A 26,010-nucleotide genomic window follows, 5' to 3' on the forward strand; every position below is an offset into this window, starting at 1 on the left:
TAAACTGATCCCAGCAGCCTCCAGTGGCGTGGAAGCTCGCTAGCAGCTCAGACTAATGACAGGCTTGTTCAAATTACCTCCCGTGGAATCAATTAAGAGGTAAAGAGCGGCTTATGGAGGTGTTATGTATAATTTTCTACTAATAAAGGCTTATAGGCCTTGTGATCAATGTAGAGATGTAAACAGGCGTAATTGCGTCCGCCCCGGGGCTCAGCCACTGTACGGCGGTTAAACGGCCGCGCTCTAATCCTTTTCTCGCTTTGCTGCTTTACAATGTCACCAATACGGGATATCTTGTTTTATTGCCTGGCTGAGGGCGCTTGGCCTCTGCGCAGCCCGCGTAAAGGGCACATCCTGCCGCCTTTCATATCTGTCCTGACGTACGCGCCCTCATTAATAAATACCGGGGCTGGAGGAGGCCATAAACAGCTGCGCTCCTATAAAGCGCTCCAGATGCCGAAAATTATTTATAGTGTACATTTATAGCGAGCTATGCACATGGCGTCAGCATTTGGACTTTTTTACGCTAGGGGTTAATGGCCGTGTGCTCGCCGAAGCGCTGACGAGCTCAAAGGATGTGATTAGCGAGAGCTGACATGGAGTAAATTGTGCTAAGAGAGGTGTAGTAATTGCAATCTGCGTCCAAATTGCTTTTGCATGTGTGCTGCGCTAGCGTTCCGACAGAAGGGGAGATACTTCCTGTGAGAAGCATGGCCCCCGTCCCAATACGGCGAGCAGCGGCGCAAGCTGTGATACTGTACAGATGTTACAACCGCATCTGCGGCCAACCAGTGCGTCGTGTCTGCACATTCGCTCACCGAGAGGCAAGGTTTGTGTAGGGTGAAAAAACACAGTTTTGTTGATGGGAAATATATTTAGATTTAACCTTAAAGGACAACTGAAGTGAGAAGTATATGGAGGCTGCCATTTTTATTTCCTTTTAAACAGTTACCTGACAGTCCTGCTGATCTATTAGGGCCCTTTTCCACCAGCGCGTTTGCGCTGGCTGAATCGCAAAAACGCAAACCGCTAGCGATTTTACAATCGCTACGGTTTGCTTTTTAACATAGGAATCGCGGTAGGTCATTTCCACTACCGCGATTCGTTTTTGTCAGGAACGCGAACGCGCGGCGGAGCGATATTTGCCGCGATTTTGCTATGCAGTGCATAGCATAGCAAAATCGCGGCGGCGAACGTCGGGGAATCGCCGGTAATTGCGATTCAGCAATCGCTAGCGTTCAGCGTGAACGCTAGCGATTGCAAGTGGAAAAGGGCCCTTAGGCTGCAGCAGTGTCTGGTCTGAATAACACCAGAATCAAGCATGCAGCTAATCTTGTTAGATCTGGGTTAGACTACAGTGTGACCCTCACTGATAAGAAATTACAACTATAATACAACTATAAAACACTTTCCTATCAGAAAATGGCTTCTGAGAGTAGGAAAGAGATAAAAAGTGTCAGTAGTTCATAGATTTTAGCTCTGACATCCTTCAATGAGTGTGTCATTGATTGAGCAAAAACATTAAGACAGTAACAACTTAAAAAGTAGATTTAAATATAAAATAAACTGTGAAATATCTTAAAAAGTCATTTTTAGGAGAAGGAGGATAGATACAATTGTTTATTTCATTTGTTTATTTTCACCTCAGGTGTCCTTTAAAAAGAAATAAATAGGGCAGCCTCCAAATCCCTCTCACTTCAGTTGTCCTTTAAATGTCTCAAGGTGGGTGGGGGTGACAGAAGCTGCCGGGGGGATACGTAGAGGGCGCACTTCTTTTGCGCAAACTGGCCGCGACTGGCTGAAGTTACGGGAGTCGGTACCGAAGACGGAGAAGACTGAGGACGGCGGCGTGGGAGCAATACGTGTGCACGGGCCTGGAGGAAGCCCCAGGTATGTATAAAACTTAATTTATGTCAGCTCTGGTTCCCTTTAACTGCAATTGCTCAGTCCAACTGCCAGAATAGTGTGCATGAAGTGGTTTTGTAAAGAATAAAGGAAATACTAAGAATCCCCCATGAGGCAATGTACTAGTCTAAAATCTGTCAGCGTTTTACTACCTGCTGTTAGTGACTGCAACATAGGAAAAAAGTAGTTTCTAGTGCATTTTCCTCTGGGAGAAACGTACATTTTATGTGTATGTATTTTACATTTTACAGTTTTTTGTTATAGTGGTCTTTCAATGCAGGTTGGAATCAGGCCAACGAGCAGTGAGCATCTGGTTGGCAAAGTTCCAAGCTGCGTATAATATGCCATTTGCAATTATTAGCAGTGTTCATGCCGATTGGATGTTCTAATATGTAAATTCCAGCTAGACTGGAGCCAGAAGTCAAATCCGGTGCGGCAGGTGACTATTTAACCATCTATTAATTAAGTACCACATCCTCATTTTCCTCAGTCCTGCTTATTATACTAGAGGTGCCAAGCATAGATTGGACCCCTAGCTGTGTGTTACTCCTGTTGTTTAGTGCCTGAAGAAGCAGGATTTTGCCTGCGAAATGCGTTGCCAATTGTTCTGGGAGTATGTGAATAAATATTTTGCTACTGAAATTGACAGCATTGTGCCTGTTTTGGGTTGGCTGGTCCACCACCGCCTCCCGAACATTTTAGACGTTTTTAGTGAATTTTATCCTCCTGGCGCCTCTGTACATCTCCTACTATGAAAGGCTTCAGGTATTGGGAATTGTGTTGATCTGAACATGGATTGTGAGCAGATATTTGGATTTCTGTTAGGATTCTGATAGACCTCTAGCTGTGAATCAAGGCAGTTTCTTGGGCAGTGCGGGCAGAGCGACCGCCCTGAGTGCAGACCGGCAAGTAGAAGAAGGGGGGCGCAGGCAGAAGGACATAACCGCTGGGGAGCTGGTGACGCACGGTGCAGCCAGATGGAAGAAGAAAGAAGATTACCAGTGCAATCACCTTCCTTGACTCCTCCTAGGCTGCCTGCGTCAGATGTCAAGTCATCATCACGTCACCACTGCATGATGACACCTGGTGTCCTGTAGCGGTACTGCAGGCTGTCAGTGCGCAGCGCCTATGGAGGGGTCGGCTTTCCGGGCTCTCGTCGCCTGTGTGTTCTCCTGGTCCCTGCTACCCCCTGGATGAGCGGCTGGTCACTAGTAAGTAGGCAGATCTACTTGTGACCTGTGGCTGTGTGACTGTCCCTAAAGAGTAGGGGTTTGCGAGTCCATGGGGGTGACGGGGAAGGGGCCCCATTTTTGCACCCTCACCCTGTGTGCAATTTAGCCTAGAAACTGCCCTGCTGTGAACAGTCCAATCTACAAAAATTAAATTGCAGGGGATGCAAGGATTGTTCAGCATGTGCGGAAAACCTCAGCTGGCCATCGGCTGAAGCAGACAGATCATTCTAATAACATTACATTACTCAGAGATCCCTTTTTTACGTTCAAACAAAAATGGAGTCACATTCTAAAGAGTGTGTGATTAGAGTTAGTGGTGAAAGGTCAGGGTTGGTGTCAAGGAAAGATAAAAAAGCAGGGTGAAAGTTTAGCCAAGAGGTGAAGTCTACAGCTATTAATAGGTGGCTGTTATAAACGGGTTGACAACGTTGTCAGTTGTGGGATTAGTTTGATGCACTATCTGTCCTAAGAGGGCATGGCAGGACAAGTGCTCCTAATCTTTAGATAGGTTGATGCGCTGTATGCTTGCATGTCGCATTATGCACAATACAGGGCAAGATTTAGGACACATACGGATTGTAGGGAGCCTCTGTGCAGCACATGTGACTACACAAGAGAATGTATTATTTTGTAACCAAGACCCAAGAGGCTTTTAAGTACCCCTGGCCTCGTTTTTAGTTAAAATGTTTTGAATGCTTTTTTATTATCTGTGCTGTGACATGAGTCACAGCACAATCCTCCTTTAGCGCCCCTTCCTGTCCCCTGCTCTGCTTAGCTGTGATGCAGAGCTCGAAGATGGGCGGGGAGGATGTGTCAGTACTTCCTCCTCTCTGCCCGTCCTCAGGAACAACAACAACAACAAATAACATTTGTAGAGCGCTTTTCTCCCATAGGACTCAAAGCGCATAAGCATGGCTCAGACCGTCGTGGTACAGAGGAAGAATTTTATAAGTCCGGAAATGCCAGGCTAAACAGGTGGCTTTTCAGTCTGGATTTGAATAGCTCCAGGGATGGTGCTGTCTTTACTGGGTGTGGCAGGGAGTTCCAAAGAGTAGGGGCAGCATGACAGAAGGCTCTATCTCCAGATTTTTTGAGGTGCACTCTGGGAGTGACCCCCTCCACTCGCCACTATTAGTTCCTATTTGCACAGCGCACTGGGGAGCTGCGCTGTGTGCGGTCTTGAGATAATTTAACTCAGAACGATAGTGCAGTAATAGCTGTATTAGTACCAGGCCCGGATTTACATCACAGGAGCTTATAAGCACAGATGTCCTGGCATCCTAGACTCCGCCCTCCATGAACCTACAAACACCCCCCGAACCACACCGCAAGTGTACTGGCTGTCCCAGCTGTCACTTTTCCCTTGCCTGCCATAGGTAGCTTCAGATGTCCCTTAGTATTTAGGTAGCCAGAAGTTCCCTTTATATTAAGTAGCTACAGGTGCCCCTGACTGACATGAGATCCCATCAGTGGAATGCCGAGAGCAGGGTGTGTAAACTCTCATTTACACTCTCATCCGGACTCTGCATAAGGAAGGAGGGAGGCACTAGAGGAGGGAAGTGAGCCGCCTTTCCATCATCAGGCACCTGTAGGCATGTGCCTACACTGCCTTATGGGAAATCCAGCCCTGATTAGTACACTATTGTTCCGAGCAAAATTACCCCAAGACCTCACACAGCGCAGCTCCCCAGCACGCTGTGCAGATAGGAACTAATAGCGGCGAGTGGAGGGGGCGTTCCTGAGGATGGGCAGAGATGAGGAAGTACTGACACTTCCTCCCCACCCATCCTTGACGTTCTGCTCAAGTCGAAGATTTCGGCTGAGCAGAACGGGGGGGGGGGGGGGGGCAGGGCTAAAGGGGGAGGAAGGCGCAGTGATTTATGTCTCACAAAAAAAGTGTGCTGTTTTAAAGGGGGGGTCGGGGGTACTTTAACAAAGTTGTAGGGAAAGCAATGGTTTCTGGGTGATTGATTTGCATAAAAGCATTTGCATGCGAGGGTTAACCGATCTTGCATAAATGAGGTTAGGGTTAGGCATGGTGAAGGGAGCAAGGCTAGGGAGGGGCAAGGGGTGGGGGCGGGACAGGGTAAGGTTATGGTTAGGCCTAATTAATAAATCTATTATCCACTACACCATCCTATTTTCTGAATATCAGATTACTTAGCACTGGAGAAAAGTACCACTATTGTACTCTTTTGCTTTATGACTCCATGTCCATCTGCAGGCGGCTCAAATTGGAATGCCCAAATGTAACTTTATTTGTGTAGTACGAGGTTTCTGCATCTAAAAATCTTGCAACTAAAACAGTAGTCATGTGACCTGAAGCAACTTAGTTAGAGGGGATAACAGCAGGCTCCCCCCTTCTGGTATGACCCATCATGGTATTTAGACCGCAAGGGGCGGGGCATAGACTAAAGTTGACTAACATTTACTCACAAGAATCCAGCCGCATAAGTGTCTGATAAGTTGTTTGTTCCTCTAGACCAGGGCGCTCCACTTCCTCCAAGCCACACCTTCTTCCCGGGGGCGTGTGTATACACCACCTATAGAGAGAACACACACAGGCTTCTGTGGAGAGGCAGATGGAGGCGGTGCTAGGACCTCCCATGAGGACCAAGCTTTATATGAATGCACAATATTTGTGTGAACAATCAAGATATGAGGCCAGTAAAAGCTACACTGCAAATAACAAACTAATGATTTGTTGTGGTTTAAGGAAATTACACTTTAAGACAAGTAGGTTATCACAGCATGCTCAGAAGTTCTAAGAATATCAATTTACAGTTTATGATTTAACTTATTCTCATTTGTGTCAAACATACCAAAAATAACACAGAAAGTATGACTCGAGTAACAGTTATTTCATATTACCAATACAATTCTCCTTACAAGTTACTTTAGCTTTAGCTGATATTTCCCTTGTCAGGTCTATAGCTCTGATCAATATTTCCCTTGTTGAGTCTATAGCTTTGGTTGATTATAGCTTTGGTTGACATAATTCTTAACTGGTATATAGCTTTGGCAGATATTTCCCTTGTCATGTTTATAGATTTGGTTGATATAACCCTTGTTGGTCATGTCTATAGCTTCAGATGATATTACCCTTGTTTCGTGATTGACATTTCCCTTGTCGGGTCTATAGTTTTGGGAGATATATCCCTTGTTGAGTGTATAGCTCTGGCTGATATTTGCCTTGTCAGTTCTATAGATTGAGTTGACATTCCCCTTGTTGGGTCTATAGCTTTGGTTAGTATTTCCCTGGTTGGGTCTATAGTGTTGGTTGACGTTTATTTCCCTTGTTGGGTCTATAGCTTTGGTTGAAATTTCCCTTTTTGATCTGTGTCTTTGATTGACATTTCCCTTGTTGGGTCTATAGCTTTGGACGATATTTCCTTTGTTGGGTCTATAGCTTTGGACGATATTTCCTTTGTTGGGTCTATAGCTTTGGACGATATTTCCTTTGTTGGGTCTATAGCTTTGGATGATATTTCCCTTGTCAGGTCTATAGTTTTGAGTGATATATCCCTTGTTGGGTGTATATCTTTGGCTGATATTTGCCTTGACAGTTCTATAGATTAAGTTGACATTCCTCTTATTGGGTCTATAGCTTTGGTTAATATTTCCCTGGTTTGGTCTATAGTGTTGGTTGACATTTATTTCTCTTGTTGGATCTATAGCTTTGGTTGTTATTTCCCTTGCCGGGTCTATGGCTTTGGTTGATATTTCCCTTGTTGGATCTATTTCTTTAGGTGACATTTCCCTTGTTGGATCTATTTCTTTAGGTGACATTTCCCTTGTTGGGTCTATTTCTTTAGGTGACATTTCCCTTGTTGGATCTATTTCTTTAGGTGACATTTCCCTTGTTGGATCTATTTCTTTAGGTGACATTTCCCTTGTTGGATCTATTTCTTTAGGTGACATTACCTTTGTTGGGTCTATAGCTTTGGTTGACATTTCCCTTGTTGGGTCTATAGCTTTGGGCGATATTTCCCTTGTTGGGTCTATAGCTTTGGACGATATTTCCCTTGTTGGGTCTATAGCTTTGGACGATATTTCTCTTGTTGGGTCTATAGCTTTGGGCGATATTTCCCTTGTTGGGTCTATAGCTTTGGACGATATTTCCCTTGTTGGGTCTATAGCTTTGGACGATATTTCTCTTGTTGGGTCTATAGCTTTGGACGATATTTCCCTTGTTGGGTCTATAGCTTTGGATGATATTTCCTTTGTTGGGTCTATAGCTTTGGACGATATTTCCCTTGTTGGGTCTATAGCTTTGAACGATATTTCCTTTGTTGGGTCTATAGCTTTGGATGATATTTCCTTTGTTGGGTCTATAGCTTTGGACGATATTTCCTTTGTTGGGTCTATAGCTTTGGATGATATTTCCTTTGTTGGGTCTATAGCTTTGGATGATATTTCCTTTGTTGGGTCTATAGCTTTGGTTGAAATTTTCCTTGTCAGGTCTATAGCTTTGGACGATATTTCCTTTGTTGGGTCTATAGCTTTGGCTGGTCTTTCCTTTGTCAGGTCTATAGATTTAGCTGACATTTTCTTTGTTGGGTCTATAGCTTTGGTTAATATTTTCCTGCTTGGGTCTATAGTGTTGGTTGACATTCCTCTTGTTGGGTCTATAGTTTCGGCTGACGTTTTCCGTGTCCGGTCTATAGCTTTAGTTAATCTTTCCCTGGTTGAGTCTATAGTGTTGGTTGACATTTATTTCCCTTGTTGGGTCTATAGCTTTGGTTATTATATATCCATTGTTGGGTCTACAGTTTTGGGTGATATTACCCTTGTCGGTTGTATGGCTTTAAGTGGTATTTTCCTTGTTAGGTCTATAGCTTTCTGTGATATTTCCCTTGTCGGGTCTATAGTTTTGAGTGCTATTCCCCCTGTTGGGTCTATAGTTTTGGCTGACATTTCTCTTGTTGGGTCTATAGCTTTGGTTGTTATTTCCCTTGCCGGGTCTATGGCTTTGGTTGATATTTCCCTTGTTGGGTCTATAGCTTTGGTTGACATTTCCCTTGTTGGGTCTATGTCTTTAGGTGACATTACCCTTGTTGGGTCTATAGCTTTGGTTGACACTTCCCTTTTTGATCTGTGTCTTTGGTTGACATTTCCCTTGTTGGGTCTATAGCTTTGGACGATATTTCTCTTGTTGGGTCTATAGCTTTGGACGATATTTCCTTTGTTGGGTCTATAGCTTTGGACGATATTTCTCTTGTTGGGTCTATAGCTTTGGACGATATTTCCTTTGTTGGGTCTATAGCTTTGGATGATATTTCCTTTGTTGGGTCTATAGCTTTGGATGATATTTCCTTTGTTGGGTCTATAGCTTTGAATGATATTTCCTTTTTTGGGTCTATAGCTTTGGAATATATTTCCCTTGTAAGGTCTATAGCTTTGGTTGCTATTTCCCTTATCATGTCTATAGCTTCAAATCGTATTTCTCTTGTTTCATCTTTAGGTTTGGATGATATTTCCCTTGTCAGGTCTATAGATTTAGTTGACATTTCCCTTGTCAGGTCTATAGCTTTAGTTAATCTTTCCCTGGTTGGGTCTATAGTGTTAGTTGACATTTATTTACCTTGTTGGTTCTATAACTTTGGTTGATACACCTGTTGTTGAGTCTATAGCTTTCGGTGATATTTCCCTTGTCGGGTCTATAGTTTTGAATGATATTCCCCTTGTTGGGTCTATAGCTTTGAGGAATATTTCTCTTGTCGGGTCTATAGTTTTGGGTGATATTCCCTTTGTTGGGTCTATAGTTTTGGCTGACATTTATCTTGTTGGGTCTATAGCTTTCGTTGTTATTTCCCTTGTCGGGTCTATAGCTTCGGTTGATATTTTTATTATTCATTAACCATACCTAGGAACAGGGACTTGAGAAATAAGAGGTGGATCACCTTAAAAAAAAGTACTCAGAGACAAAGGGAGCCCAAATGTTGAAGTATTGGCATTGAACTGGTAAGTATGTAGATGTGAAGGAATACTCCAAAAGTTAGGCTGATTTACAGGCAACCAACCGTATTGGCATGTGGAAAAAAATTCATCTCCACTGAATGTACACCAGGTTTTCTCTGGATCTTGGTCATGCTCTCATAAAAAACAGTTGGGGTAGTTAGCTTGGTGAAGCCAGCTAGAGCCCTAACCTTTTTGGTAGGGAGGTATATGAGGCAAAGAGGTAAAGAGGCTCCCATGTGTAAATAAAATGCCTTAAAACCAATATAAAACTGAATATGAGAGATGGTTTACTTCAAGGATGACACAATCAGAATATCTGAAAAACTGTAATGACACATTGGTGACACGTTTCGTGGGACTGGATATCCACTTCCTCAGGAGAATATTATGTGCTTGCTGTGAACAACGGCCAAGTTTCATAAACAAAAAAACTCACTTTTTGAATTTTCTTAATCTGTTCTGACAGCGTATCCAGCAGTCGCGTCTTCATGAAGTCGACGACTTTTCCAACGCGTCCGTCAATGTTCTGACTAAAAAGACAAAGACAATTTAGTGATTGCAGAGTCGTTAATGCCAATGTATTTTGTTTTCCAGTTTATCTATATCTAAGTTGTGTATATGGAGCACAATGTATATTCTAGCAGGATTGTCAGCTTGCATTCTCGGGAAATGACTAGAGCGGATACAGAAACTGCAGCATTCGATGCCGGTGGCCAACCACAGATAGAGAAATATACGGGCGAGAGCATGAAATAAAAAGTGTGTGCAAAATCCCCAGCGCTAATCACAATACCAGCCACGGATCTCGGCCAGCTCTGCTCTGTGCGGATTAACTGGAATAATATTTTTACTGGATCCAAACCCAAACCTGCCATCTTGAAGTATCGTTGCCTAGTTTGTGTTTCCCAGAAGCGTAAAAACAGGACTTTAATGTTGTCATCATTCAGGAGGGTCTGGGAAATGCACCAAGAGAGGTGAATAAAACATGGAGCCTGACACAACAGAAACCCACGGTGCACGCTCACACGCTCCTATCGTTTTATGTGTTTTATTAGGGTTTTTTCACCAGAAATGTACACTGTACAGTTATTGACTCCAGGAAGACCAGCAGACTGAATAAATAATTCAATGGGTTGCATGGTGGCATAGTGGGTAGCACTCTTGCCTTGCAGCGCTGGGTTCCTGATTTTACATAGTCATGTCACTGGCTGTCCTCAGAGGAGCTCACAATACATGCAAAAATGGTACCATGAAATTTGGGCACAGGATGAAGCCAAAAAACAGCTCCCCCTGCTGCTGCAAAAGTCCCGGCGACGTTAATAACTATTCCCCTCCAGGCCGAAAGACGTAATTCAGCTGCTAGCTAATGCTGACGGCCGAATTACGCTGATTTTCAAGTAATTCGGGCTCCATCTTTTGACAGCGCCAACATTTCTGTCTGAGCGCCGCTATAGTTGTAATTCCCATTACGGCCTATGGGGCACACGGTGCACCCAAATTGTCCTGCGCTGTTTTGCTGAGCACCTGTCTAGGTTGCCTGGGGCATGACTCTGCTCTTAGCGTACGAGAGAAATCACCGCCGGGAGACTTGGGCGCAGGATACAGCCGATATATGGCTTATCCTGCTCCTGCACAAGTCCCGGAGGCGTTAATTACTATTCCCCCTCCAGGTCAACATAGATGGTAGGGAATGATTTATTTATTTTACTTATAAAGCGCCAACATATTACGCAGCGCTGGACAATAAATAGGGATACATACAATGTAACAAGGGGTGACAGACAGAGCCGTAGCAAACGGTTTTACAACATAGCAAAAAGTTATACATGCAATCAAGGTATAAAATGCATTTTACAGAGATCCAGCAAATCAAGTCCATGAGAAAGGTGTCATTGCTGGGGTAGCAAAATTAGGAAGGAGGACACACTAAGGGAGGGGGGGCTGCCAAAGGCTCTGTCATGATCGCTGCTGCAGCAGGTATTGCTGGAAGTAGTAGTGCTGCAGCTCAGGCAGTTCTGATCTATTTCCATGCAAGCTGCATAGCTTTGTCTGTCTTTCCCTGCTGTCAGCTTGTGACTGATTATCATTCACCTGTGTGGGAATCTGCATGTCTGCTCCCATTGGATGACCTCAGTATAAAGATCTGCTTCCTCCTCGGGTTTTCATAGCTTCAGTTTAAGCCTGTCTTGCTGTTGCTTCAGCCCCCGATCGTGTTTTTTGTTCTAAAGATACTTTGCTGGTCTTTGCATCATATATTGGTTCATTGCCAATATATATATGCATACCAGCACGTTTATTATTTTCCTTGTATTCGTGTTACGTTGATACATCAGTGTCGCTGATGTATACGTACACGAACTGTTTATATCCTGTGTGCAGTTAGTCAGCCTTCCAGCACGTTTTGGTAGTTTGCGCGTATCGTGACCACCCGTGCTGAGGTAGTTACCCTGCTCCTGGTTCTGTTTGTGAATTGCGTTCATCTCTGCGAAGAGATAACAAATCCTTCTGAATCCTGTTCTGTTACCGTTTGTGGATTGCGTTCATCTCTGCGAAGAGATAACGAATCCTTCTGAGTCCTGTTCCCTGTATTGCTCCAGTGCTAGTCGGTGTTCCTGCTTATGTCATATATCGGTTCATTGCCGATATATACATATGTTAGTCAGACGTTACAAATAGTTTCATTGATAGCTGTAATTGTAATACACTAGGAAAACATACTTATTGTATATTTGGCTGTGTTCAGTTCATCTATCTTGATCCTGCTATTTCCTGACTATCCTGTCCTGTCTTTGTGAGGCACGCCATCGCTGCAACGCATTGGCTGCCTCATTCTAGTCTGTCTTGTTGTGGACGCTTGCTGTCACTAAGTAGCGGCTAGCTAGCAAGCGTTCATTCTGTCTACCTGTCCTGATCTCCTCAGTCCTGGTTTATGCGCTCAGCGCTACTTTGCGCTGAGACGTTATAGCGATAGAATTGTTTGTGGCTGTCGGATCTGCACTGGCTCTGTGCGCCACAATCTCCTATTGGAGTCAGTCCTCCCCTCCACTATACTAGGGATAGCCTGTTTCCTTGTGCTAGTGTGTGTACCTCCTCCACGCCAGCTCATGCGTTGCATGCTGACTGTGGAGAATACACCACCAAGCCTTACAGGCTCACAATCTAAAGGGTGCAGTGGCGTAGCAATAGTTGTTGCAGAGGTAGCGACCGCATCGGGGCTCTTGGGTCTCTCAAGCACAATATTAGGTCTCTATTGGCCCTGTGTTGGTAATAATCACTTCTATAGATACTTTGAATAGTGGTAATCATTAACACACTGTTTCCCATCCCCAACTTGCACCTCTGACACTGTTGTTGTCCTTTGCAGATCTTGGTGCGCTGTATCAATTGTAATGTATAGGGTGCTTGGGGGGGCCCCATGCAAAACTTACATCGGGGTCCATAGCTCCTTAGCTACGCCACTGAAATGGTGGGGGAGGGACACATAAGGTACGGTTGTGTAAAAGGTGGTTGACTGAGAGCGTTAGAGTGTGGCAGATGTGGGTTAGGCTATTTTAAAGAAATGTGTTTTGAGGGCTTGCTTGAAGGTGTTGAAGGTAGGAGCGAGTCTGAGGGGGAGTGGAAGGGAGTTCCATAGGGTGGGGGCAGCTCTTGAAAAGTCTTGTAGGCGTGCATGGGATTGAGAAACGGGGAGGTCAGGCGGAGATCATTGATGTAGTTCGGCTTCCAGCGATTGCTGGCGGCCGAATTACAGTGTTCTGTCTTCTGACGGCGCTGAAGTTACTCAGTGTGTGCCGCTATAGCCGTAATTCTGATTGCGATTTATGGTGGCGCCGGCTGCGTCCAAATCTCCTGCGCTCTAATCGACGTGCTCGCTGCTCTGATGCCAGGGTGCTTGACCTATAGTGCAGATGAGATGAGAACCACGCACACTACAGACTAGTACCACATGCTTCTCAGATCCTTCTCAAACCCCTTCACATGATATCAGCTTTACCGATCTAGTCAGTGCCCAGCTCTGTCCAATTATGTCTGACATAGGACAGCTCACAAGTGCCAGACCTCGTCAGGAGGACCTCTGAGTAACGTTGGCCAGCGACTCACCAACGTGCAGAGGTTCAGCAGCACATTTCCACCAAAGGTAACCTATGACATCACGGTATGTGCGTCATGTCTACACAAAGCCATCCATCTCACTGCAAGTGTGGCCTGCGCAAAGGCCGAGCGGAAGAGGCAAATCCCCTGTGGAAAATTACGTTCTTGTCAGTTTTTTTCCTTCTCTTAAACTCCTGAAACCCTCCAAATATGATTATTATTTCCAAGCTATTAAAACAATTGACTGTTTTTTCTAGAAGCCCGGTGTCTAATGAGAGCAAATTAATTAATTTGGATAGAAATCGGAGACGAGGCTTTTGAGCTCCTGTGAGGTTTCCTGGACTGGAGCAGAAATCTGTTTATAATTTTGCCTTGTGAGGTGTCTGGATTATGTAGTCCCAGCGTTTCGCCCTGAGGAATAGATTCTTGGTCGTGGCGTTTCCATACATTCTACAGATTGTATTTCTGATTTGTGGAGGCCCTTTGAAACTAGCGGAGAAGGTTTCTTGTGATTCTTGGGTCTGCTTCACACGGCCAGCTCTCTCTCTGCGCTCTGTGAAACCAAATGATCCATCGGTAGGAAAACATTCTACTGCGGTACAAAAAGATGCTTCAAAATCCCAGCCTCCGCTATCTGCTAGGAGCGCAGTGTAGCTAGAATTCACGGGGCCCCAAAGCAAAATTTTAATGGGACCACCCCAAAAGAATTATAAGGTACCTTTGTGCCCCAGGTAGCCCCCTGTAGAGGGAGCTAGAGATACTCCTCAGTTTAGGTCACCCCCTATAGGTAGATACAGTATCTAGCGAGAGGTACCCTCAGTATGGTTAGCCAGAAGGGTCACCAGTATAGGCATGGGTAGTACCCCCCCTCCCCCCCATAGTTGTGGTGGCAGTGGAGCACTGGATGGAAGTAACAAACCTCTCTGGTCTCCACCGATGATCCTCCTAAGATCAGAGTCTCTATGATTACAGCGCCCTCTATTGCCATGTGATGTGATGAGAGAGGGGGCCGTAGTCATGGATATGAGGACACTACAAAGAAAGTAGATTATTGGTGGAGCCCCGGAGAGGGATGCTACTTCCATCCAGTGCCTCACTGTCGATACTCTTCAATTCAGTGGGCCTGCCATGGGTCTCCATAAGGCCCGTAGTGGACTCCCTTAAAGGACATCCGAAGTGACATGTGACACGGTGAGATAGACATGTGTATGTACAGTGCCTAGCACACAAATAACTATGCTGTGTTCCTTTTTTCTTTCTCTGCATGAAAGAGTTAAAAATCGAGTATGCAAGTTACAGTTTCTATCTGGGTGGGGACCGGGTCGGACTAGAATGTAGCCCTCATTGATAAGGAATTGCAGCCATAAAACACTTTCCTGGCAGTAAATAACTGAGAACAGGAAAGAGACAAAAAGGATCAATAGTTCAAAGATTTTGGCTCTGGCATACTTCAATGAATGTGTGATTGAGCAGATACAATTGAGCAGTTAAAAGTTAAAAGTAGATTTAAATACAAAATAAAGCTGTGGGATAACTAAAAAGTCATTTTTAGAAGGAGGAGGACAGATACAGTGGTTTATCTCATTATGGTTTAGTGGTTTAGCTCATGGCCACAGGGCCCTCTTACGCCACTGAGCTGGTATGTTTGGTAATAGAAGTCTGAGGGCTCTTTTGCACTATAAAACACAGTTGACTGTACATTACACCACAACGAACGGCTACCGTGCTTCTATCCACCGCTAATTCACTTATACTGAAGAGGCAGCACCACGATCTTTGCAAAAATGCATCCTTATGTGCATAGCCGGCCTTTGACCTGTGCGACCAGAGCGGTCGCTCAGGGCGCCGGCTTCCAAGGGGGCGCCTATAGCTGGTTACCTATACTGGGGGCACCTATAGCTGGCTACCTTTACTGAGGGCACCAACACATGGCTACTTATACTGGAGGCAGGGCCGGAGCTACCATAGGAAAAAATAGGCAGTTGCCCCAGGGCCCCAGAGCCTGTAGGGGCCCCCAAGTTGTCCCTTCCCCATCTGAACTGTTGCTCCCCAGGGGCACTGCAGAGTCTGTTAAGTTGGGGGATGATTGGGGGAGGGTCAGCAGCCAGCTCAGGGGCTCAGGAGGGAAATTTGGTTGCAACAAAGGGCCTCTGATGACGCTTTTTGGTCGGGGTGGTGTCTGTTGGGGGGCCCCCAGGCTAATATTGCCCTAGGGCCCCATTGCTACTTGAATCGGCCCTGACTGGAGGCACCTACGCCTGGCTACCGTTGGGGGCGATGGAGACCTTCACCTGACTTCCTATACTGGGGGCACCTATGCTTGGCTACCTATGGGTGGATGGAGACCTTCAACTGACTTCCTATACTGGGGGCATCTATGCTTGGCAACTTATATTGAGGGCACCTACACATGGGACCCTATACGGGGGGCACCTATACCTGGCTACCTACCTATACTGAGTTTGAGGGAGTTGTTTTTTTTTTGGGGGGGGGGCGCACTGCGGCTATAATGTGTGGTGCAAATTGTTGGTGCTGTGCTATCATTCTAAATGGGGGGGGGGGGGGGGTAACTGTCCCACTGATTGTTTTTGTTAATATTCCTGAAAAGTTGGTGTGATGTGTCATGACGTCAAAAAGGTTGGGAACCGCTGTCCTAGGAGGTAACTCAGGAGAAAAGGGGAATTGCATATGGGTCTGTGTGGGTGTGTGTGAGCGCATAGGGCGTGAAGGGGGGCACAAAAATCAGGTTTCGCTCAGGGCGCTGTGAAACCTAAGGCCGGCCCTGCTTATGTGCGATAACAGGCAAAGCAGCAGCATAGTACTTTAGGGCTGTCTCTGGCCTTATTATCATCCTTGCCGATTGTGCCTTATGGGTGGTCAGCCGTTTATTGGTGAACATCACCCTAAAGCTGTGCATTAACTATGCAATTTTCAGCAAACCATTTCGATGAGATTATCCAGATCAAAAGAAAATATTTCATTCAATTGATCCGCGGCATTAAAGAATACAACCAGCAATTATATCTAAAGCTGTTGTGATGATATCTGTGAAAAAAATTGCCACGCCGACAGAGTCGGACTGGGACACGAAGGGCCCACCAGGAAAGTTTTAGTTCACCCCACCCCCTCCCGTTTTGGGCTCATATACGCATGTGCTCTCGAAATTTTGCACAGATGTCAGTGCTATATAAATACATAATTTGGTAGGACATTATGGTAGGGAGTGACGCAGTCCATAACAGGGAGTTACATAGTTACACAGTTACATAGTTATTTTGGTTGAAAAAAGACATACGTCCATCGAGTTCAAGCAGTACAAAGCACAACTCCAGCCCGTCCCCCACACCCCCCCGTTGATCCAGAGGAAGGCGAAAAAAACCCCACAAGGCATGGTCCAACCAGCCCCAAAAGGGAAAAATTCCCTCCTGACTCCAGATGGCAATCAGATAAAATCCCTGGATCAACATCACTAGGCATAACCTAGCAACCGTAGCCATGGATGTCTTTCAGCGCAAGGAAAGCATCTAAGCCCCCTTTAAATGCAGGTATAGAGTTTGCCATAACGACTTCCTGTGGCAATGCATTCCACATCTTAATCACTCTTACTGTAAAGAACCCTTTCCTAAATAAATGGCTAAAATGTTTTTCCTCCATGCGCAGATCATGTCCTCTAGTCCTTTGAGAAGGCCTAGGGACAAAAAGCTGCCAAGCTATTATATTGCCCTCTGATGTATTTATACATGTTAATTAGATCTCCTCTAAGGCGTCTTTTCTCTAGACTAAATAAACCCAGTTTATCTAACCTTTCTTGGTAAGCGAGACCTTCCATCCCACGTATCAATTTTGTAGCTCGTCTCTGCACCTGCTCTAAAACGGCAATATCTTTTTTGTAATGTGGTGCCCAGAACTGAATTCCATATTCCAGATGTGGCCTTACTAGAGAGTTAAACAGGGGCAATATTATGCTAGCATCTCGAGTTTTTATTTCCCTTTTAATGCATCCCAAAATTTTGTTCGCTTTAGCTGCAGCGGCTTGGCATTGAGTATGATTATTTAACTTGTTGTCGATGAGTACTCCTAAGTCCTTCTCCAAGTTTGATGTCCCCAACTGTATTCCATTTATTCTGTATGGTGCTAGACTATTGGTACGACCAAAATGCATGACTTTACATTTGTCAACATTGAACTTCATCTGCCATGTATGTGCCCATATAGCCATCCTATCCAGATCTTGTTGCAATATGACACTATCTTCCTGAGAGTTGATGATTCTGCACAATTTTGTATCACCTGCAAAAATAGCAACATTGCTCACTACTGCATCTACTAGGTCATTAATAAATAAATTGAAGAGCACTGGACCCAGTACAGACCCCTGTGGGACCCCACTGCTAACAGTCTCCCATTTTGAGTACGATCCATTGACCACAACTCTTTGTTTTCTGTCCATTAGCCAGTTCCCTATCCATGAAAACAGAATCTTCCCCAGTCCTTGCATCCTCAACTTTTGCACCAGACTTTTGTGGGGAACAGTGTCGAAGGCCTTTGCAAAGTCCAAGTATATCACATCTACAGCATTCCCAATATCCATATTAGCATTCACTACCTCATAAAAGCTGAGCATGTTAGTCAAACAGGACCTGTCTTTAGTAAACCCATGTTGATGCTGAGAAATAAGATTATTTTCTACTATGAAGTCATGTATAGTATCTCTTAGTAACCCCTCAAATAGTTTGCATACAACTGATGTTAAGCTTACAGGTCTATAATTTCCTGGATCAGATTTTTTGCCCTTCTTAAATAATGGGAAAACGTGGGCTGTACGCCAATCCACTGGGACTCTGCTAGTTGCAAGAGAGTCACAAAAGATAAGATAAAGGGGCTTAGCTATAACTGAACTTAATTCTCTTAGGACCCGAGGATGCATGCCATCCGGGCCAGGTGCCTTGTCTATTTTTAATTTATTTAGTCTTGCCTTTACTTCTTCCTGCGTTAAGTATTTAATATTACAGTTAGAAGATTGAGACTCTTCTGCCTCTGTAATTTGCAACAGTGCTGTTTCCTTTGTGAAGACAGAAGCAAAGAAAGCATTTAATAACTCTGCCTTACCTTGGTCATCCACCATTGAGTTCCCACCCTCATCCTTTAGGATTCCTATACAGTCAACCTTTCTTTTTTTAGAGTTGATGTACTTGTAAAACTTTTTTGGGTTAGATTTGATATCCCTAGCGATTTGATTTTCAGCTTCGATCTTTGCCAGCCTAATTTCTTTTTTACAATTTTTATTGCACTCCTTATAATTGCTTAGTGCAGCCTCAGTCCCCTCCTGTTTTGGGACCTTATAGGCATTCTTTTTCCTCTTCATTTTATCCCTAACCTTTCTATTCATCCATAGAGGCCTTTTTTTATTCCTAGACATTTTGTTTCCATATGGGATATACATACTACAATATTGATTGAGAATACGTTTAAAAGCTTGCCATTTCCCTTCAGTGTCCTTCCCTTGTAGTACATTATCCCAGTTCACCAAACTTAGTGCCTGCCTAATTTGATTGAACTTTGCTTTTCTAAAATTCATAGTTTTAGTGGTCCCGCTGCCCCGTGGCCTATCAGTCACCAAATCAAACGTTATCATGTTGTGATCACTATTTCCCAAATGTTCTTGAACCTGCACATTTGATACATTATCTGGTCTATTAGAAATGATCAGATCCAGTAACGCATTCCCCCTAGTTGGTTCCGTTACCATTTGAGTCAAGTAATTGTCCTGTAGTGCTGCCAGAAATCTGCTGCTTTTACCAGAATGGGTAGCCTCAATACTCCAGTCAATGTCTGGAAAGTTGAAGTCGCCCATAATTATGACCTCATTTTTACTTGCAGCTTTTTCAATCTGCTGTAGTAATCACAGTTCTGCAGCTTCATTAATAAGAGGTGGTCTGTAGCATACCCCAATAAGCAATTGGCAACTTTTATTTCCACCATGAATATTTACCCAAACGGACTCCACATCTTCGCAATCTTCCTCCATCTCATCGTTGAGGACAGCTGTAAGAGAATTCTTAACAAAGAGACAAACCCCTCCACCTTTTTTCCCTGTTCTATCCCTCCTAAACACATTGTATCCTTTTAAATTAGCTATCCAGTCATGGCTTTCATCCATCCATGTCTCGGTTATTCCCACAATGTCATAGCCTTTGTCATTCAGAATGAACTCTAGTTCGTCTATTTTAATTGCAAGGCTCCGAGCATTGGTTACCATGCACTTTATATTTTTACCACCACATTTACCAATTTTGTTTACACGAAATGGGCTACTTGAAGTTTTACCAACCTCCTTAATCTTTACACTGTCCCCACCCCCCTCTCCACCCCCCATAATGTTAGGCTCCCACTGTCTTTTTATGAAGCAGTCCATAACAGGAAGTAGCAGTCCATAACAGGTAGTGAAGCAGTCCATAACAGGGAGTGACGCAGTCCATAACAGGGAGTGAAGCAGTCCATTACAGGGAGTGACGCAGTCCATAACAGGAAGTGACGCAGTCCATAACAGGGAGTGACGCAGTCCATAACAGGGAGTGAAGCAGTCCATTACAGGGAGTGACGCAGTCCATAACAGGGAGTGACGCAGTCCATAACAGGGAGTGACGCAGTCCATAACAGGGAGTGACGCAGTCCATAACAGGGAGTGACGCAGTCCATAACAGGGAGTGAAGCAGTCCATAACAGGGAGTGAAGCAGTCCATAACAGGGAGTGACGCAGTCCATAACAGGGAGTGAAGCAGTCCATAACAGGGAGTGAAGCAGTCCATAACAGGGAGTGAAGCAGTCCATAACAGGGAGTGAAGCAGTCCATAACAGGGAGTGAAGCAGTCCATTACAGGGAGTGACGCAGTCCATAACAGGGAGTGACGCAGTCCATAACAGGGAGTGACGCAGTCCATAACAGGAAGTGACGCAGTCCATAACAGGGAGTGAAGCAGTCCATAACAGGGAGTGACGCAGTCCATAACAGGGAGTGACGCAGTCCATAACAGGGAGTGAAGCAGTCCATAACAGGAAGTGACGCAGTCCATAACAGGAAGTGACGCAGTCCATAACAGGGAGTGACGCAGTCCATAACAGGGAGTGACGCAGTCCATAACAGGGAGTAGCAGTCCATAACAGGGAGTGAAGCAGTCCATAACAGGAAGTGACGCAGTCCATAACAGGAAGTGACGCAGTCCATAACAGGGAGTGAAGCAGTCCATAACAGGGAGTGACGCAGTCCATAACAGGGAGTGACGCAGTCCATAACAGGGAGTGAAGCAGTCCATAACAGGGAGTGACGCAGTCCATAACAGGGAGTGACGCAGTCCATAACAGGGAGTGAAGCAGTCCATAACAGGGAGTGACGCAGTCCATAACAGGGAGTGAAGCAGTCCATAACAGTAAGTGACGCAGTCCATAACAGGGAGTGACGCAGTCCATAACAGGAAGTGACGCAGTCCATAACAGGGAGTGAAGCAGTCCATAACAGGGAGTGACGCAGTCCATAACAGGGAGTAGCAGTCCATAACAGGGAGTGACGCAGTCCATAACAGGGAGTGACGCAGTCCATAACAGGGAGTGAAGCAGTCCATAACAGGGAGTGACGCAGTCCATAACAGGGAGTAGCAGTCCATAACAGGGAGTGAAGCAGTCCATAACAGGAAGTGACGCAGTCCATAACAGGGAGTGAAGCAGTCCATAACAGGGAGTGACGCAGTCCATAACAGGGAGTAGCAGTCCATAACAGGGAGTGAAGCAGTCCATAACAGGAAGTGAAGCAGTCCATAACAGGGAGTGAAGCAGTCCATAACAGGGAGTGATGCAGTCCATAACAGGGAGTGACGCAGTCCATAACAGGGAGTGAAGCAGTCCATAACAGGGAGTGACGCAGTCCATAACAGGGAGTGACGCAGTCCATAACAGGGAGTGAAGCAGTCCATAACAGGGAGTGACGCAGTCCATAACAGGGAGTGAAGCAGTCCATAACAGTAAGTGACGCAGTCCATAACAGGGAGTGACGCAGTCCATAACAGGGAGTGACGCAGTCCATAAAGTGAGGGTCACTAACAGAAGGCAACGGAAGAGGTGTGGTGAACATTGGGGGCCTCATCAAAAATTTGCTGGGGAGCCTCATGGTTTTAAAGGGACCCTATCGGGTTCCCTTTAAATACTCACATCCAGGTGATCAGTACCAGTGTGGCACCAATAAATGGCTACGCTAAAACCAAAAGAGTCTGTGATTAGACTGTATACGATCAGAGAACACAGCACAATAAGAGAAGAAACTCAGAGAGCTGAATAAGTATGGGCTGCAGCTGAACACAAGTTTCCAGGTGGAAGAATTTCGGGGTCCCGCGGGGAGCAGCACAACTGTAGCTGCATAGGCTTGATGAGTGAGGAACAGCTGCTTATTGCATACAACGTGTAACCAGTGACAGCACATGGCCCATTCACCAAATACAATTTATGCCTCTAGACACAGCTTAGAGTGACGAAACAGCGATAAGCCCAACAGCCTCTCCATGACGTGCCCTCTAAGCCCCAATTCGTAGGACTAGATGGCTTCTGATAGCTTGCCACGCGGAGATCTTGGTTGGCGAGGCTCTGGTTGGGTTCATCTCCTCGATGAACCTTCAGAACTGTCCTCGCTTCAGCTGTTTCTCCGCTACGCCGCGACCTGTCTTATCTAAAGAGCAGATCCGAGGATGTGGATGTAACACTTATTCACATTCATTAGAATCCTCAGTAGAAGGAAATGTTAGAATCTCCTCGGAGTTCCTTATTCCAAGACAGATTCCCAGAAGAGCTTTCAGGCTACGTGATATACATCGCTCATCTGTCGTTTATTCGCAGATATCATATTCACGATACTAAAATCAAGGGAGTTAATAAAGGCAGAAACAAGCATTCTCTGTGTGAACGCCAGAGCCGGATATGTACATTTTACCACCCAAGGCCCTCATGTCACCCGCCTTGTTCATGAGCTTCCCTTGTCCTGTTCATCCCCAGTGTCCTTCACTGCCGTGGACCGGGTCTGTGACCGCTGCCATTTACATGTTTGGCAATTTAACTGCCCGAGTGTGCCAGCAGCTGCCCGCCCCTTGCTTCCTAGTGCCCGAGACCATGGCCTCTATAGCCTTGCCTCAAATCAGGCCATAGTGATCGTCTTTCCACACAGAGTCCTCATAATCTAACGTTTCCATCAGAAGGACCATCGATGCCAGCCGTTATTTTCATTTTCTGTACAACATTTCTATTTGTTTACAATTGGTTTGATTTGACAAGACCTGTTCAAGAAAACTGGCTGTATTTGGCAGCTGAATGACTTTTACTGCGAGGAGATTCCAAAACATTTGATCCACCTTATTCTGCATTTGTCTTAATGTTGGAATACAGTGCCCAAAAATATACAGATTAAAAAGGAACTTTAACCAAGGAATGAGAAAGAAAGAAGAACTGAGAGCCCAATATGGTGTAGTATGTTTAGGCAGGAGGATAATTGAAACGAGTATAAATGCAATACTCACAAAGCAGGGTTACCTCCAGGCAACCACTGTATAGGCAGCTGAGGAGATTAGACCTGTCCCCACTCAGGAAAAAGAAGTCGCTCTCTGTAGACATGAAGAAAAATGGGTAACACTCCTCCACCAAGGGTGGATGTTAGACGTATTATATTCGAGAACAGAGGCGCCAAAAGGATAAAAAACAATATTTAAAAGTTTTAAAATTGCTTAGGAGGCAGTGGTGGACTTACCTCCTACAAGCAGGCACAATGAACTGTGTATTCAAAAAAGGGTAAGTTTATTGGTACACTCCAAGGGTAGATTGCAACGCGTTTCGCAGGTCAAGCCCGCTTCATCAGGCAAATACAGGAAGGAGTACACTATTAGGGGTAAGAGGCAATATTTGTGTATGACCGGACATAATATACAATGTACAGATATAAATAATAATAGTGGTAATAGTAATAATAACCGTAATCATTAGTGTAATTTACCAGTGTCAAAAGATTGTGTCAAAGAAACAGTTAAAAAAAACAGTGCCAAAAAAACGAGTCAGGAAAAAGGGGTTGGGGGGGGGGGGGGGGGGGTTGGGGGAAAGTTTGAGTGGACAGGGAGAAAAAAGGAAAAAAGGGGGGGGGGGGAGGACTGGGGTGAAAACGTTGTTCTGTAGGATGAATTCTGTGCACTGGACTAGAAAGGATTGTTGACTGGAGGGCATAGCGAGATTGCTAGATAGATAGTGTTTGATGGCTGAAATGCCGTAGAATTGTGGTATGTTTGTGTATAGTGACGTTACATCGCAAGTGAGCCAAACATAGTCATCCTGCCAGGTAACGGTATTGAGGAGTTCTATGAGATGTGAAGAGTCCCTGAGATAAGACCTGAGTGAACGTACATGGGCTTGTAGATGTTGGTCAACAAAACGTGAAAGATTACTTGACATGGAATTGATACCGCATATGATAGGTCGTCCTGGTGGTTTAACTAGGGTTTTGTGTATTTTGGGAAGGTAATAGAAGAATGGCGTTTTAGGATGTGGGTTAATAATGTAGTTTCTTTCGTTTTTGGAGATGATGTTATTGGATAAGGCATTATTAATGAAAGTTTTCAGTATCTTATTGAGCTCTGCGGCAGGGTCAATATCCAGAGTAGCTTTATATTTTGTATTGCCTACGAGGCGTTCCGCCTCTTCCAGATAATCTTTTGTATTAAGAATGACAATCCCTCCCCCTTTGTCAGCTGGTTTAATGGTAAGGTTGTGGTTATTTTGTAATGTCTTAATGGCTGTTTTTTGTTGACGGGTCGAGTTCGATAAGGGGTTGGGACTGTCAGTGTGAATATTTTGTAGGTCGTGGAGTACTAATGAATAAAAGGAATCAATGTAGTTGCCTTTTGAAGCTGTGGGGTACAATCTCAACCTCCCTTTTAGGTTTGTCGTGATTTGACCCTTGTTTCTGCACTTTGATATTTCACTACCCTTCCCTCATGCACTCTTAGAATTGGACACCCAGGACCTCATTGATTATAGCCCAGTGTGTTTGCGTGGATGTTTATATATGTACATGGACGCATGTGTGGGGCGTTCGCGTGCATATTTGTGTATTCCTGCAAACGTGATTAACGCTCCATGCGGTGTATATAATGTATATGGATATGCTGTATATTTTTTAAAAAATTTCCCTCCAAACCCCCAGTCCTCCCCCACACACATCTTTTTTTTTCTTTCCTATTTTCTCCCCGTCCACTCAAACTTTTCCCCGACCCCTGACCCGTTTTTTTGTCACTGTTTCTTTGACACAATCTTTTGACACTGGTAAATTACACTAATGATTACGGTTATTATTACTATTATGGATCACCACTATTCTTATTTATATCTGTACATTGTATATTATGTCCGGTCATACACAAATATTGCCTCTTACCCCTAATAGTGTACTCCTTCCTGTATTTGCCTGATGAAGCGGGCTTGACCTGCGAAACGCGTTGCAATCTACCCTTGGAGTGTACCAATAAACTTACCCTTTTTTGAATACACAGTTCATTGTGTCTGCTTGTAGGAGGTAAGTCCACCACTGCCTCCTAAGCAATTTTAAAACTTTTAAATATTGTTTTTTATCCTTTTGGCGCCTCTGTTCTCGAATATAATACGTTTAACCAAGGACTGAACTTCATCCCAATCAGTAGCTGATACCCCCATGAGAAATCTATTCCTTTTCTCAAACAGATCATCAGGGGGCGCGGTATGGCTGATATTGTGGTGAAACCACTCCCACAGTGTGATGTCATGGCCATGGTCCTGACAGTTTGCTGTCAGTGAACCTCGTTGCATTGTGCGAAACGACAGCTTTTTCCAACTGCCAAGCAATCTGTATTTCCCTCTGTGCACACATCTCTCAGTAACGAACATTCCGTACAGATCACCTGGCAGGGGTCCATGCAAAAAGGGCGTCGGAAAAAAAGGGCGTGCAGTGTAAACGATAAGCGGTAATAGCATTTGTAAAAATATTGTGTTGTATTTCATTTACAATAATGTTTTACAAATCGAAAACCTTTAATAATGACTATGAAATCGCAAATTGTGAATACGATAATCTTCCCTGTTTTGAAAGTGAAACTTATAATTACATTTGTTAAAAACGATAATATATGTATAATCGTTATAATTTAATAATATGGTGTTTAACCTTCATTTATCATTTCTTCATGTAATAAAATCTGAAAATAATAACGGGCAAACAATGACTAAATAATATATAAATGAATATTGTTCTCCCATTGTTTAGAGTAATAACCAATTGGAAACCCAAATAGCAAAATCACAGATGCTCTTGCTGGGGTTCCCCTTTCATGCAGAGGCAGAGTGCTGGCAGTGAGTGTTGGGTGCACCTGTGGAGAGAGGTATGGGGTATATCAGGGGGCCATTGGGTGTCAGCAGCAGGGGGCAGGTGTCACCCGGGGGAGGGGGGGACACGTCGGGTGCAGATGGATGCGTACGGAGATCGGGGTTTGCTATTTAGGAATAATAAAATACATTTTTACTTGTTGCAGTTTTGATTTCTGCACAAGCACACATTAGGCTGAATCTGGTAGATCTGGTCAGCATTCCTCTGTGGCACGCTGGCTGTAGTAATGTTTGTCTGTAAGTGTCATTCTTCCTCCTCAGCCTTGAATAAGTAATGTACGGCTCCTCCGGGATCGCGCTGTATCTGGTCTGCTAGCGAATATTCCGAAAGAAAAATACACAGAATAGCGCAGTCTGGCAGCCAGTCTTGTTTTCTATCACACTG

At 44.6% G+C, this 26,010-nt stretch overlaps 1 protein-coding gene across 1 annotated transcript in view; it reads right to left on the reverse strand.

Annotated features, from left to right (window-relative positions):
• The window catches only part of HPSE2 (heparanase 2 (inactive)), a 419,309-nt gene that overhangs the window by 109,140 nt on the left and 284,159 nt on the right, over positions 1-26,010 (reverse strand). Inside the window, exons 7-8 of the mRNA XM_068257797.1 lie at positions 9,535-9,628; positions 5,574-5,680 (exon numbers count right to left, since the gene is read on the reverse strand). Coding sequence (XP_068113898.1) covers positions 5,574-5,680; positions 9,535-9,628 — 201 coding nt within the window. The remainder of the gene's footprint in view (positions 1-5,573; positions 5,681-9,534; positions 9,629-26,010) is intronic.

The sequence above is a fragment of the Hyperolius riggenbachi genome, chromosome 10, assembly GCF_040937935.1.
Source record: "Hyperolius riggenbachi isolate aHypRig1 chromosome 10, aHypRig1.pri, whole genome shotgun sequence".
NCBI classification, from domain to species: Eukaryota; Metazoa; Chordata; class Amphibia; order Anura; family Hyperoliidae; genus Hyperolius; species Hyperolius riggenbachi.